The sequence below is a fragment of the Mus musculus genome, chromosome 1 (genome assembly GCF_000001635.26).
Source record: "Mus musculus strain C57BL/6J chromosome 1, GRCm38.p6 C57BL/6J".
Classification (NCBI taxonomy): Eukaryota; Metazoa; Chordata; class Mammalia; order Rodentia; family Muridae; genus Mus; species Mus musculus.
In genome coordinates this window covers 93,014,771-93,027,998 of record NC_000067.6, presented here as the reverse complement: position 1 = coordinate 93,027,998, position 13,228 = coordinate 93,014,771, and the positions used below count along the sequence as shown (strand labels likewise).

At 53.7% G+C, this 13,228-nt stretch overlaps 1 protein-coding gene across 12 annotated transcripts in view; it reads left to right on the top strand.

Moving 5' to 3' along the window:
- Positions 1–12,544, top strand: part of Kif1a (kinesin family member 1A) — an 86,585-nt gene extending 74,041 nt beyond the window's left edge. For 5 of the 12 annotated variants that reach the window (XM_006529159.4, XM_006529161.4, XM_006529160.4 and 2 more), the window contains 11 exons: positions 2,264–2,378; positions 3,287–3,420; positions 4,479–4,540; positions 4,928–5,073; positions 5,478–5,678; positions 6,196–6,273; positions 6,662–6,786; positions 7,389–7,541; positions 8,000–8,192; positions 8,929–9,047; positions 9,500–12,537. In XM_006529159.4, coding sequence (XP_006529222.1) covers positions 2,264–2,378; positions 3,287–3,420; positions 4,479–4,540; positions 4,928–5,073; positions 5,478–5,678; positions 6,196–6,273; positions 6,662–6,786; positions 7,389–7,541; positions 8,000–8,192; positions 8,929–9,047; positions 9,500–9,542 — 1,369 coding nt within the window. In that variant the 3' untranslated portion in view covers positions 9,543–12,537. Of the gene's footprint in view, positions 1–1,143; positions 1,168–2,263; positions 2,379–3,286; positions 3,421–4,478; positions 4,541–4,927; positions 5,074–5,477; positions 5,679–6,195; positions 6,274–6,661; positions 6,787–7,388; positions 7,542–7,999; positions 8,193–8,928; positions 9,048–9,499 lie in introns of all 12 variants that reach the window. The other 7 variants (NM_001110315.2, NM_001294149.1, NM_001294150.1 and 4 more) reach the window with 4 other exon arrangements.
- The last annotated feature ends 684 nt before the right edge of the window (positions 12,545–13,228 follow it).

The window sequence follows — 13,228 nt, the reverse complement described above, 5'->3', positions numbered from 1 at the left end:
GCACTACCTCCAGCTCACACACTCTTGGGCAGGGTAAATTCTCTCAACAGAGGCTTAAAGAACACAGGGATGCTCCAGACCCTCCATTCATTGATTCACTGGGACATCACAGTCTGTGTCCCATGACCATATAAGTCATGGCTGGTGGAGAGTAATGCTAGCCACAAGGCCCATGTGTGTGGCACCCCCCACCTCCAGAGGACAGCAGTTGATCTCTAAGGCCAGTGACCAACCATCATGTGGAAGTGATTTGCAAGGAGCTTCGTTGTGTTGATCCTGGAGCCTGTTTTGGTTGGCCACCTGGCCGCTGGAAGATGGCACAATTTTGGAAAGGGTTTAGTCCTGCCACAGAGAGTGGTCCAAATTTAGTCATACCTACCTTGAGAAGGTACCCCTTGCTCAAGCCTTCAAAGATATTCCAGCATGCTGGGGTCTGCAGAGTCCTCCATACACTCAAAGGCCAATTTTGTCTTCTCTCATTGGGGCCTGGACTAAGGCCACTTTAAGCTGGCAGGAACCACTGAATTTCCAGTAGTACCCAAGATGAGCTCTGAGACCACATTGGTTTGGCCAGACTCATTTCTTGGGTGTTCCACTCAGGGAAGAAAGGCAAGGATAGGTCTAGGGGCTCAGTCCCTGAGGCGGAGACTAAACTGGGAAGGTCATACTCTTTCCAGGAGCACAGAGGGGGTTCTGTCTACACAAACATGCATGCACGTACCATTCAGGAATTTCAGGCCACTTCAGAGATTTTGAAGGCAAAGGATGATAGATATAGATGCAAAGTCCAAGCAAGATGTGACAGGGCTGGTCCTACTCTGACATCATTGCAATGGTGACACTGGCTCCAAGATATCCCATGCCAACCCCATATGCTCCTCAGTCACATGTTAGCTCCTTGGTTCTGAAGGACACCTTGTTGACGTGGGGACAGTTACTGCCCTGTGTACCACAAGGGAACAGTGCAGAGAAATTCTGACCCTTGTGGTCATGGCTGGAGGCAGCTTCATGAGGATATGGGGTATCTGTGGGGCCGGGCTGGGGCTCCAGGGGGCCCCTCAGCAGCTGTGCTGGCCATGGAAGGACTGTTCTGACGTCTCGCTCTCTTCTGTGTGTGTGCGTGTGTCCTGGCTGCGCCCTTAGCGTTTCCTTCGGAAATGACACTAGGTACAGGCACCATTATCTCCTGCCCTTGCTTGCTCCACCCCCTCTATCTGTTCCTTCCCCTTCTCCTCCAATGCTGCCTGCTCTTTACCCTGTTCTGGTTGCCCGCTGTCTCCACTTGCCTTAGACCTCTCCTTAGTGATATGTGTCTGATGGTGGCCCTGTCCAGCCTGTTTTGTACCATGTCCCTGACCCATTGACCCCACACCCTATTCCCTGGACAGTATCATACAGGAAGAAAGGCAGCACCAGCCAATCTCACACATGGCCAGGCACCTCAGGGAGCCTGCTGGTGCCCTTGAAAGGCCTGGCCATGAGGTAGTGGGAGAGTTGCTGCCACCTGGCCTGTGAACTGTGTATCTGTGAGGATGCTTGGAGGGAGTGGGACTGTGGAGTGGCTATGCTATGAACTGGGGCAAATTCCCTCCCAGGGAACCCTGGATATTTAAAATAAATGAAACATACTGTCACACAGCAGCCATCTTCCAGAGTAGTGGCCTACAGGGATTGTAGTACAGGGGTCCCCATGGTAGATACAAGGTCCAGGGCTCCTGGTAGTTACCCTGAACTCCTCTGGGCAAATCTGGGCCCTGCTGACACCCCAGCTGGAGATAGGGACAGAGGGAAGATCCTGAGGTTGCTATTCCCATGGAACCCCTCTCAGGAGCCCATGAGATGCTGCCACTCACAGGCTGCTGTTTCCACTCCAAGCATCCTCCCCCAGGGCCTTTCCCTGGCAGCGTGAGTCTTAATGGAAGGGGTGGGCTGAGGAGGGCTTGGCCAACTCAGGGAGATCTCTGGCGATGCCTCCTTGCTCAGACTTTGAGGCTAGGACAGCTCCTCTCCCTTCCTCTGCCTTCTTCCCAGTCCACACTGGGGCAGAGGAAGCTGGGGCTGCCAGACAATGAATGGCCCCACGGTGGCCCCTGCTTGGTCCCCGGTCTGATGCCACCAGCCTTCTTGGTGCCACCCAAGCTTCCCATCCCATGACTCCAGTAATCTCCCTGCAGTTCTCCTCTCTCTGTGTCTGTCTGCATGTTCCTATTCCCACTGAGAGCATCCCCACACGTTGTCTTTTACTTCATCTGCTTTCTTCCAGGACCTTCTACCAGTTTGAAGCAGCCTGGGACAGTTCCATGCATAACTCTCTCCTGCTGAATCGTGTCACCCCTTACCGGGAGAAAATCTACATGACGCTCTCTGCCTACATTGAGGCAAGATACCCACATCCACAACACCTCCTATAGCTTGAAGGGCTTGCAAAGTGACATGGAGGTCCATGGACCCCACTCTCTTCTCAGAGAATGCTTCAAGTCCTTGAGTAGACCCATATGCTTTTAATGGCATTGCTCAATCCTAGCACATGCCTATATCTTTAGTGCTTAGATGTCAGGTTTGAGACTACAGGATGGCTGCATCATCACTAGATATTGCATCAATATCCCAGAAAATGCAAAAGTAGAAGCCCTTCACTGCCCCTCCTACCCTCAGATCTTCAGTCACCAGGTCTATGACCAGATGTGGGCTGTGGCCCTCTTCTGAGGCCTAGTGAAGGACTGTAATGTGCTTCTTCTGGACAACAATAGCAAAGGAGGAGTCTGGAGAAGGTGGGAGCCAGGTCATCTAAAGGGCACATAGAGCCAGATCACTTAGATAACAATTGTGGGCTACCTCAGGGGCAGTGACACAGCCTGGGAAATGCTGGCAGGACCCTGACTCTATATTCAGAGCATATCTGCTGTGAGATGCCTACTGTGCACAGATGGGAGTTAGCAAGCAGATGCAAAAAAAGAATTCATAGTCTCACATTTAAGTGTGAGAATAGCCATGCTTTGCCTTGATCTGCAGGAAGATTTCAGGCTGTGCCCTTGGTTACATAGCCAGGGAGTAGAGTAGGTCTAGTGCCCCGCAGATCCTTGCTAATCTCTGTTTTCAGCAATGGGGTAGAGGGAGCAGAACCCTGGCTCCCTCTCCTAGGAATCTATCTACTCAGGGTCAGGAGCAGGCATTAGCAGCCTTCAGTGGCTTTTATATCCTAATGAAGATTGGGATGGGTGCATTCTGGTTGAGCCTGGGGCACTCTGGACCACTCTATGCCCATGCCCTCTGTCATGTAATGCAGATGGAGAACTGTACCCAGCCAGCTGTCATCACCAAGGACTTCTGCATGGTTTTCTACTCTCGGGACGCCAAGCTACCCGCCTCACGCTCCATTCGCAACCTGTTTGGCAGTGGCAGCCTGCGGGCCACAGAAGGGTGAGCTCACTAGAGTGGGCAGAGGAGGGGGTCTGTGCATCAAAGAGGGGAACTCACCAAGGGGGTAGGAGAAGACTGCCTCCTCTCATCCTGGGCATATGGAAGAACTGTGTTGGACTCAAATGCAGCCTTGGATGTCTCCCACCCACCCTACCCCCATCCCAGCGACTCCTGTGTAAAGAAGCCCTTAGCTCCATAGCACAGACCTGATAGGGTAAGGATCAACCTCCTACCATCCAGGTCTCTGCCTTCAGCTGCCCTGCTGGTCGGTGCAGCACATATAGGGGACATTCATCATGTCAAGCAGGCATGAGGGAACCCTCTCTTTTCCATGGGAAGTGGAAAGGCCTGATGACACCAACCTCCCCATGGGTGCCCTGCACCCCCACCCCAGGAACCTCTGCCCTTGGGACTGCTTATAGCTCACAGGAGAAGCGGGATGGGTATATGGGGGTGGGGTGGGTAGTGGAGGACTGTGGGCAGAGCTTTAAGTGGGATGTGAGTTAAGTGGCTTTGCCGGACACTGCATCCATCCTCCTCTATTGCCACTTCCTGTAGCGTCAGCGGTAGGTACTAGGCCAGAGCCACGGGAGAAGTGAGGCTCTCTGCAGCTCAGAGCAGGCCACTAATCTACCCCCACGGAGTCAGTGTTGAGGCCACACTAGGCACAGCAGAAGGCGCTTGGGGATCAGGACCCAGTGGCCAGCAAGGTCCATCTCTAGGAGAGGGCTGTGGTGTGACCTTGGTGGGACTGGAGTCACAGGACTAGGAGGAGAGCTTCTCTGTGAGATGGGAAGCCTGCTGGGGACTGGCAGTGCCTGATGCTGAGGGACTGGCAAACGTGTCCATGCCTCTTGGTGCCCCACGGGTCACTCAGCTCACAGCAGAGCTGAGGTCTGGCATAGGGACCACAGCTCAGGGTGCGACATGCTACAGTAGGAAACAGGCAAAGTCTGCCTCAGACTGAGTCGTGGTGGTGAGCTGACCCTAGTCTGTCTGTCTGTCTGTCCTCATAGCTGTGCCTAGTAACAGTGTGTCTCCTTCCTCTGACCTCCCAGCAACCGTGTGACTGGTGTGTATGAGCTCAGCCTTTGCCACGTGGCCGACGCAGGCAGCCCAGGTAGGAGACTTTCCTGACTACCCTCTGCTGGGGCAGTCGGGGCCCTGGGATGCCTGGCTGGCTCAGCCTCTGCTCCTCTTGACTTGACTGCTAAGTTGAGAGCCTTACCTGCACAGTGCAAGTACTTTCCCTCCAGTCCCCAGAGTGTCCTTGGTGGGAGGGCAGAGAGGAGGAGTCAAGTCTGCTGGCTGCTGTGACCACCTATGTCATAGTCCCGTGGGAGAGGGACTATCAGTTTCTTATGTGTAAGGTCCACATGATCTTGTGGCCTCGGGGTGGACCAAGGCCCAGGGGAGCCAATCTTGAACCCAGAAAGGAACAAACGTCAGCAGCTGTGCCAGCAGCATTGGTATCTGTCAGAACGCTAGAGCGTCAATCTCCATGCAGGGATGCAGCGTCGGCGCCGGCGGGTGCTGGACACATCAGTAGCCTATGTCCGGGGTGAGGAGAACCTGGCTGGCTGGAGGCCCCGAAGTGACAGCCTGATCCTAGATCACCAGTGGGAACTGGAGAAACTGAGCCTCTTACAGGAGGTGAGTGTGAGAGCCGCTGGGGACCAAAAGACCCCGCACAGCAGGCTTCGTTCTGGATCACAGCAGGATAGTTGCCCTTGCCTAAAGTGGATCCAGCCAGGGAAACCACCCTCCGGAGCTGACACTGCTTGTCTAGCCACAGGGTGTACGTGGGGAGCAGGGTGCAGAGGGATAGACCCCTGCTGCTCACGAAAGGACCCGTGTGCATAATAGGTGTGCTGGCTATGAAGGAGAAGACACATAGGCAGGACGTCTGAGTCCTGCCAGCAGTGTGTCCCTCAGGTCACCAGGCATAACCAGGCATGGCAGACCTCCTCATGCTTTACCAGAGGACCTTGCTGCCGCGCACGGCAGCCAGCACCTGCCCTGGCTGGTACCCTCACTCACCTTGGTTGTCCTGGCAGGTGGAAAAGACCAGGCACTACCTGCTCCTTCGGGAGAAGCTGGAGACGACCCAGCGCCCTGGCCCTGAGGTGCTGTCCCCAGCCTCCAGTGAGGACTCTGAGTCCCGTAGTTCTTCAGGTGCCTCTTCCCCATTGTCAGCCGAGGGTCAGCCGTCACCTCTGGAGGCTCCCAACGAGAGGCAGAGGGAGCTGGCTGTCAAGGTAGGTTGGGCGGGTGGGTGATGTGACCACGGCTTTGTCTTCACAGGCCCTGGTCATTTCAGGGTGACCCAAAGGCCCAGCCTGGTCTGTGGCCAGCTTCAGTCAGACTTGCTAGAATCTGGAACGGGGAGGAGTAGGGACCAGTACGCGCCTTGCCTGCCACCTCACCCCACTTTACTCTCCTTCCGAAGCCTCAGCTTGAGGCCTTTTATAGGCTCTTCCCCAAGTGTGATTTGTCATCTTTTGATTCCCTGAACTGCCTAGGAGCTAGGTCACTGCCTCTATTCAGAGCCAGTCCCTATTGTTGCTATATAGGCCACTAGGGAGGCCTCGCATCTTCAGGTGATGCTAACTCATAGCCTTCCTAGGAGCACAGGGTAGGAGTTCCTAGTTTGGGAAGAGGTTCTACCCCCTTACCCTGCCGTTCTACATCAACTCCCATCTGAGCACGTCTTGGACAGGGTGATGGAGGCCCTGTGCCGCCACCGGTGCAAAGATGACCTTGTGTTCTCTGCAGTGCTTACGACTCCTCATGCACACATTCAACAGGGAATACACCCACAGCCACGTCTGTATCAGCGCCAGCGAGAGCAAGGTAGGTGAGGACCCCCGTTGCCAATAGTCAAGGGCAAGGCCCAGTGAGATACCTCATAAACAAGGGCTGGAATCTGAGGAGGCTGGGGTATGAGTGAGGTCTTGACCCAGCCTAGCCCAGACCACACAGTGTTACCCAGGCCCTAAGTGTCTCTTGTTCTCTTCCCATCTCCTTAACGCAATCTGTTTTCCTGGACCCCTTATCCTGCAGGCTCCTACCTGCTCCAGAAGCTCATACACTGTATAGCATCTGAAGGGGGAGTCCACCTGGGTCAGGGCAGTCTGATCCTGGTAGGAATAGGCACAGTTGTGTAGGAGTGTGTGAGGAGAAACCCCATCGTCCCGAAGGCCCAGAGACCCAGCTGAGAAAGACTTTCTGTCTCCTGTAGCTCTCTGAGATGTCTGTCACCCTGATGCGGGACCCATCCATGTCCCCTCTGGGTGCTGCTACACTCACTCCCTCCTCCACTTGCCCCTCTCTGATCGAAGGACGATACGGTGCCACTGACGTGAGGTGAGTGAGCTCTGTCCTACTCGGAGAGCTTCTAGCACCTTAAAGCCAATTGGTGATAGTTTCTGGGACTCAGGGATGGAGAAAACGGGTTCAGGGGACTGTGGGCACAACATGGGACTTAGGGAAAGGTAGGGCATGGCAGAAGAATGTGCTGGTCTTCTTGGAGGCCCCCCTGTCCAGCTAGCTCACACAGCTGTACCATGCCCTCTCTTTCTCAGCTAGCACAAATAAAAGATGTATTAGTGAATAACCCCAGAAAGACGAGAACCGAAACACTCCCTTTTTAGGGACAGGGCTCCTAAAATACTCAGTGTGTGGGCTTTAATACAGGCAGAGGCTGGGGATCGTCCTAGAGGAGGGAGTGGTATCTCCCCAGCAATGCAGAGCCAGCCCTGGCTGTACCACAAGCTGCTGGCTTTGGAGTTCTCATTTACTCCAGCAGCCCTGGATGGAGGCGGACTCTGTGAGACCCAGGATCTCCTCCTTTTGGACAGAGACAGAAAGTCCCTGAGCTCTCCCCTAGCAGCTGTGAGGAGGGAATTACCAGGGAACACCAGTCCCTTGAGGAACCCTGGCAGAAGGCAGTCACCTTCTATTTCCAGGACCCCCCAGCCCTGCTCCCGGCCCGCCAGCCCAGAGCCCGAGCTCCTGCCAGAACTTGACTCTAAGAAGACTCCCTCCCCTGTTCGGGCAACAGAGACAGAGAAGGAGCCCCAGCGACTGCTGGTCCCTGACATCCAAGAGATCCGAGTCAGGTATGCAAGGTCTTTCCTAGAATCAGAAGCATTCTAGAAATAGGGAACCAGCCCTGGCCCATGTGCAGGGCCCAGCTTGGTGTCAGGGGATCGCTCACCTCTGTACGAGGTAGGCAGGGTCCTGTGGCCCTCGTGGTAACAATTGGAAAGTGGAGAGCAAGTGAGTAGGACAGAGATGGGGAGGTGAGTGGGGGAGAGATGGGGACCTAGTGGACTCTGGACTCTGGGGCTTTAGCTTTTTTCCTCTTGAATTTCCCCACTGAAAATTGGGGACTTGTCCCAGATGTGAGATGGTGGTTCTGTTCTTGGACATCCCAAAGCAAGATCTGTCAGCCACCCTCTCCCCATACCTGGTCTTCCTTCCTGAGGACCCTAGTGTAGGGCAGTAGAGTATGAGCCCCTGTGTTGGCTCTGTCACCCCAACTTCTCGAGTCAACAGATGTGTCTCCGCCTCACAGCCCAATCGTCTCCAAGAAGGGATACCTGCATTTCCTGGAGCCACACACGGCTGGCTGGGCCAAGCGCTTTGTGGTGGTGAGGCGTCCCTACGCCTACATGTACAACAGTGACAAGGACACGGTGGAGAGATTTGTGCTCAACCTCTCCACTGCGCAGGTGGAGTACAGCGAGGACCAGCAGGCCATGCTCAAGGTGCGGCCAGGGCCCAGCTCGGATGCACTTAGTTCTCCAGGAGAGGTGTTCCCTGTTCCCTGTTAGGGCATAGCCCCTGACCTGTTCCTGTCTCGGGCTCAGCAAGGCTCCTAGTAACAGCTCTTGGTGATGGAAAGTATTGCTGTCATCCACATCACTAACAACAGCTAGGTCCCATCTGAGGTTGGCAGAACCTCACAGCCCCTACAAGCTGTCTTGCCCAAGGCACTGACTGACTGACTCATGGTCCTCTGCAAGCAGGAGCCAGCTCCTTCCAGCTCGCCATTGAAGGGAAGGTTCTCCAGGCCATGTGGAAGGAGGCTGCAGTACCCATTGTGTTTTATTCCCTGTGTGCAGAGAGAGTTATATGAACCTAGTTGCTATGCACACCTAGCACAGAGGGCACAGGTGAAAAGGGCACTCCGGGCTGGAGAGATGGCTCAGTGGTTAAGAGCACCAACTACTCTTCCAGAGGCCCTGAGTTCAATTCCCAGCAACCACACGGTGGCTCACAACCATCTGTAAAAGCCACAGAGTACTCATATAAATAATAATTAAAGAAAAAAAAAACCCAAACAAACAAAAAGGAGAAAAGGGCACTTCATCCAGGGTCCCAGGCAGTGATGTGACCCACAGAGATCAGACTCATTTCCAGGGTTTCTGAAAGTGTTCTTTTTTGGTGGTGGCAATGGCCATGTTACCACGATGCCTTCTCACCAGCAGCTTCCCTCTACAGACACCCAACACATTCGCTGTGTGCACGGAGCACCGAGGCATCCTGCTGCAGGCCAACAGTGACAAGGACATGCACGACTGGCTGTATGCCTTCAACCCGCTCCTGGCTGGGACCATCCGGTACGGGCTGGGCAGGGAGATGGGCAAAAAAGGAAATGCCATATGGAAACCTAGCAGATGTCATTCCTCCAGGGGGCTGGAGCTCACAGGGCTTCGTGTTCTTGGGACTGGGGCTTTCTTGAGCATGCTGGTACCTGTTTGTAAGTCGTTGATGCTCATGCAGTAAGTCAGCTGAATGCAGGCTCTAATGGATAGACCCAGGCTCCTGTGGAGGGATTCCTCCCCTTCCATGTCACAGGCTTGATGAAGAGCCATGGGGGAGCTGAGGTGCCACCCAAAAGCACGGGCATATTCGATATCAAGTCTCTATGAGCCTACGGGGATTAAGGAAGACCTGGGGATCTGATGTGTTGTCTGGAGGACTGCTGAGCAGCCTCTGGCTGCTGGCAGACTTGGGGGTCAACTCCTGGCTCTGACTACAGGTTCTCCCCTTCGCCCCTCCACCCTTGCAGGTCCAAGCTCTCTCGAAGGAGATCTGCGCAGATGCGGGTCTGAGTTGAAAGCCTTCCGGACTTCCAGTGGCCCAGACCACTCCCCTGTCCTTACCATCTGTTCTGTCATCTGCCACTCAGCCCTTCCCCCCTACCCACCACCAGGGGACACCTGTGCTGGGCCCAGCAACCCTACCTCTGGAGGGAGGCCTATACCACATGACGAATTGTGCTCCCCCCAGAGGTTGTGCGTGTTGTGGTTTCTTCCAAAATTGCTCTGGTGGGAAGTTCGGAATGCCAGGAAGGTCAGAGGGCCCGAGACCCAGGGTATTGCCGCTGTTCTAATATTTTTTTAAGCATAGACAGACTTATAATTAATATACATTAGTTAGTGGCGTTGAAACAGTCCTCTGAGACATTAACTATAAGACTGTGTTCTGTTTATAAGTATTTATTTCTAATGCCTCCAGGTAGGGCTGTAAGGTTCATGTGGAGCTACCTTCTCCTATCCCCCCTTCAGCCTGGCCCTGTTGGTTCCCACCTGTATCTCCAGCCTGCAAGGGGCAGAGGGAGGGAGGGACGTGAACAAACCATGGCTCCTCACAGCCTGGCACAGGGAAACTCCGTCCTGGCCAGTTTTGTCTGAGATGCACCTTGCATGGTACGTGTGTGAGAGGTTGTGCAAGTTCTGAGACTTAGACAATTCAGAAGTCACCCTTCTGAGGGAACAGTTCCCAAAATGGAGCAATAAAGGTGGTGTGAGCAGTTTCATCTCAGAGCGAGGAGGATCAGGTGAGGGGTATGATCCAACCTCGCTAGGCAGACTGGCTCCAGCTGAGCTGTGTCCAGGCTGTTGGGTAGGCGGCTGCGTTTACACACGGCTGTGGGTGACAGAGGCCATGGGTGTTCAGAGTGGGGCCTCTGACTGTAGCCTTGGGTGTCAATGAGCAGAGGAATGGATATGTAGCTCTGGGAAGTTCCGTGATCAGTGATCCCAGTCTGCCCAGGGGTGGCGCTCCTGTAAATCTCAGCAAGAGAGCACAGGAGGGTGACCTCGTGGTGGTCTTGGTAAAGGGACTCTTCTGTACCTTCTGTACCTGGGGACTTTTCATACCACTGGTCCATTTGGAAAGCCAGAAACCAAACCTCAAGTCCCCAGGACCCATCAGGAGCAGTTACACTCAGCATCCAGCTATTCCAGGAATCTCTCTCCACCTTGGTCAGCCCCTCCCCCTTCTGGATCAGCTGATGGATCTAAGCTCCCCATCAGCTCAGACTGTGTCCACATGGCACTGACATGACCTGGATACTCTTGTGACCAATGTTCACAGCATCCCTACTGTCTGGAAGGTCATAGAAGGTTCTGGCTTCAAGGTCCCTTGGCATAGTTATCAAAGGTCCTGCTCTTTGTCCAGGCATCAAGATTCAGGGTAGTGGCAGGGCTCATGCTGAAAGTAGTGTGTGCACCCGCCAGCCAGTGTGAGTCCAGTGGAAACTGAGAATTCACCCATCACTGGGGTCAGGTGCCATATGGGTAGCCACCCTCATGCATGGCCACCCTCATCCCCAGGACTTGAGCTAATAGTCATTAGCATCAAGTGCCAGGGAACCCTCTCCATGAAGTATAGAATAAGACTCATTCCCAAGAATCCAAATCAAGGTGCCCATCCCAGAGCAAGATTAAACTAGAAACCAGGTGACCTGAGCTGTCCGCGGTGGACTGTGGAGGCAGGAGGTTGAGATACAAAGTGGGGAGAAGACACCTGTGTTAAGAAGCTCACTCTGGTGCTCATGACCAGGAGGGAAGGAGCGGGTTGCTTCAATTTCTTGGTTCCCAAGGGCCACACAGCCCCCAGCAGGCAGAAAGGCAGTCATGGCTTGCCACACTCGCTCAGGTCAACCAGCCTGAAGCTGAGGCCTTGCAAGAGTCCAGCTCCACCCAGGAGGTGGGTGTCTGAGGCCAGCCAACCTCCAGAGCACCTGTGCCTGGGTCGGGTTATAGAAAGGTTGGGAGCTCTAGTGCCCACCCCACCCCCATTCAGGGGCCATGCCATACTGGCTGTCCTGGCATTGTCTACGAACCAAGATGGGCTCTCGGCTTTTGTGGGGGTCCTGAGTCAGAACCTAGTAACCAGAACTGATGGACCAAGAAATCTGTCCACAGCTCAGGAAACCTGATTTCTTCATGCCCCACCCCCTTGCCCAAAATTACCTGTATTATGCCAGCTGAAGGTCATTTGTCCAACAGCTGTGACGTGGAGGGATGACATGAGGACTAGGGATAACCTAGCTGAGGCCCGTTTCCTGCTTGGTGCAGAAAGTGAGATGAATCTAGAAACCCACCTCCACAGACGTTTTGGTTTTGATACTTAATGTTGCTCAGGCTGTGACCTCAACTTAGTTTGGGATAATCATCAACTTTCCTGGAGAAGGGGAGTTGTTTCTGCATCCGGGGTGGGGCGGGGCCGTGCTGTGTTGGGTTCCTGTGAGACCCTGCTTATGCCTGGATAACACTTCTAATGCCTCTTGTCCCAAGCAATCATGCCAGCACCTTATTCAACACACACACACACACACACACACACACACACACACACACACAAATGTACTAAATGATTCTCCTCCTCTCTCCTGGTACCTGGAGACCCCTGGCTATCATGGGATTACTGAATGTGGCTGATGTTACAGATGTGAACAAGACTAAGATGGTTCTCTGCTCCACTCAGCATGGGGACTTCATAAGACACATTCCTTTATCCCTGGGACCGGAGCCATGCAGTCCCTCAGGATGGACAGATATGGCTGACCTGAGTCTCTCCTTGAGCCTGGACCTCCTGTGGTTTGTCTATACCGAGGGGCCCCTGCAACTCAGAGGCTGTTTCCCTGACCTGTACATATGTGGTTGCTGTGGGCTCCCCCTGGCCCCTGTGTCATAACCACCTGACGTAATGACTAGTATCCTGCTGTTTACACCCGAGTGTTAGCTGTAGGCTCCTGTACTGTTTGTGTGCACTTAGGGCTCTGTCCAATTAAGAAATAAATGTGGCTCTCATGCAACACACATCCATTATGTCTCTGTCTGTTGGCTGCAGCTGAAAAAATGCTCACAGGGGCCTGTATCCAACCAGAGATGGTACTGGCTCCCTGGTGGGGAGGGAGGTGACTTCTTAGAGATCCGAGAGGCAGATAGTGAGAGAGCTTTGAGAAGTGCCAGATGGTGCTATCTCTGAGGCCACCTGCTTCCCTCAGATCCAACCTATTCCAGGTATCCCTACCTGTATGTACCTAGCTCTAAGCAAGCTGCTACTCAGCAGCTCCTTCCCCCAGCGGCCTTTTGGGGTGTGGTCCCTCAGAATCTCTGGCCCACAGGGTGTGTACAGGCCTCAGGGTCTCAGAACTTCCTAAGGCACTAATATGAGGCTCTCCCGGGGCCTTAGTGGTTCATGGGTCTATACTGAGTCTTGGGTTTCAAGAAAATGGATACACAACCCAAAGTCTATCAACAAGTCAAGAGCCCAGTGGTCTACAAGCTCACACTCGTAGGTGATTGGCTAATACAGAGCCGCACAGTTTCTGGGCAGAAATAAAACTTGAGTATACGTATGCTTTGTTTTCAAGAAGTGCTGATCCTGTAGGAGTTTGGATTCTGCCTGCCAAGTGGATTCTTTATATTTTTTTAAAATGGATTTTTGTCTTTAACCCTTTGAGAGAGAAGACAGTTCATTTAGCTTCTATTTGTTGTGGAAGATG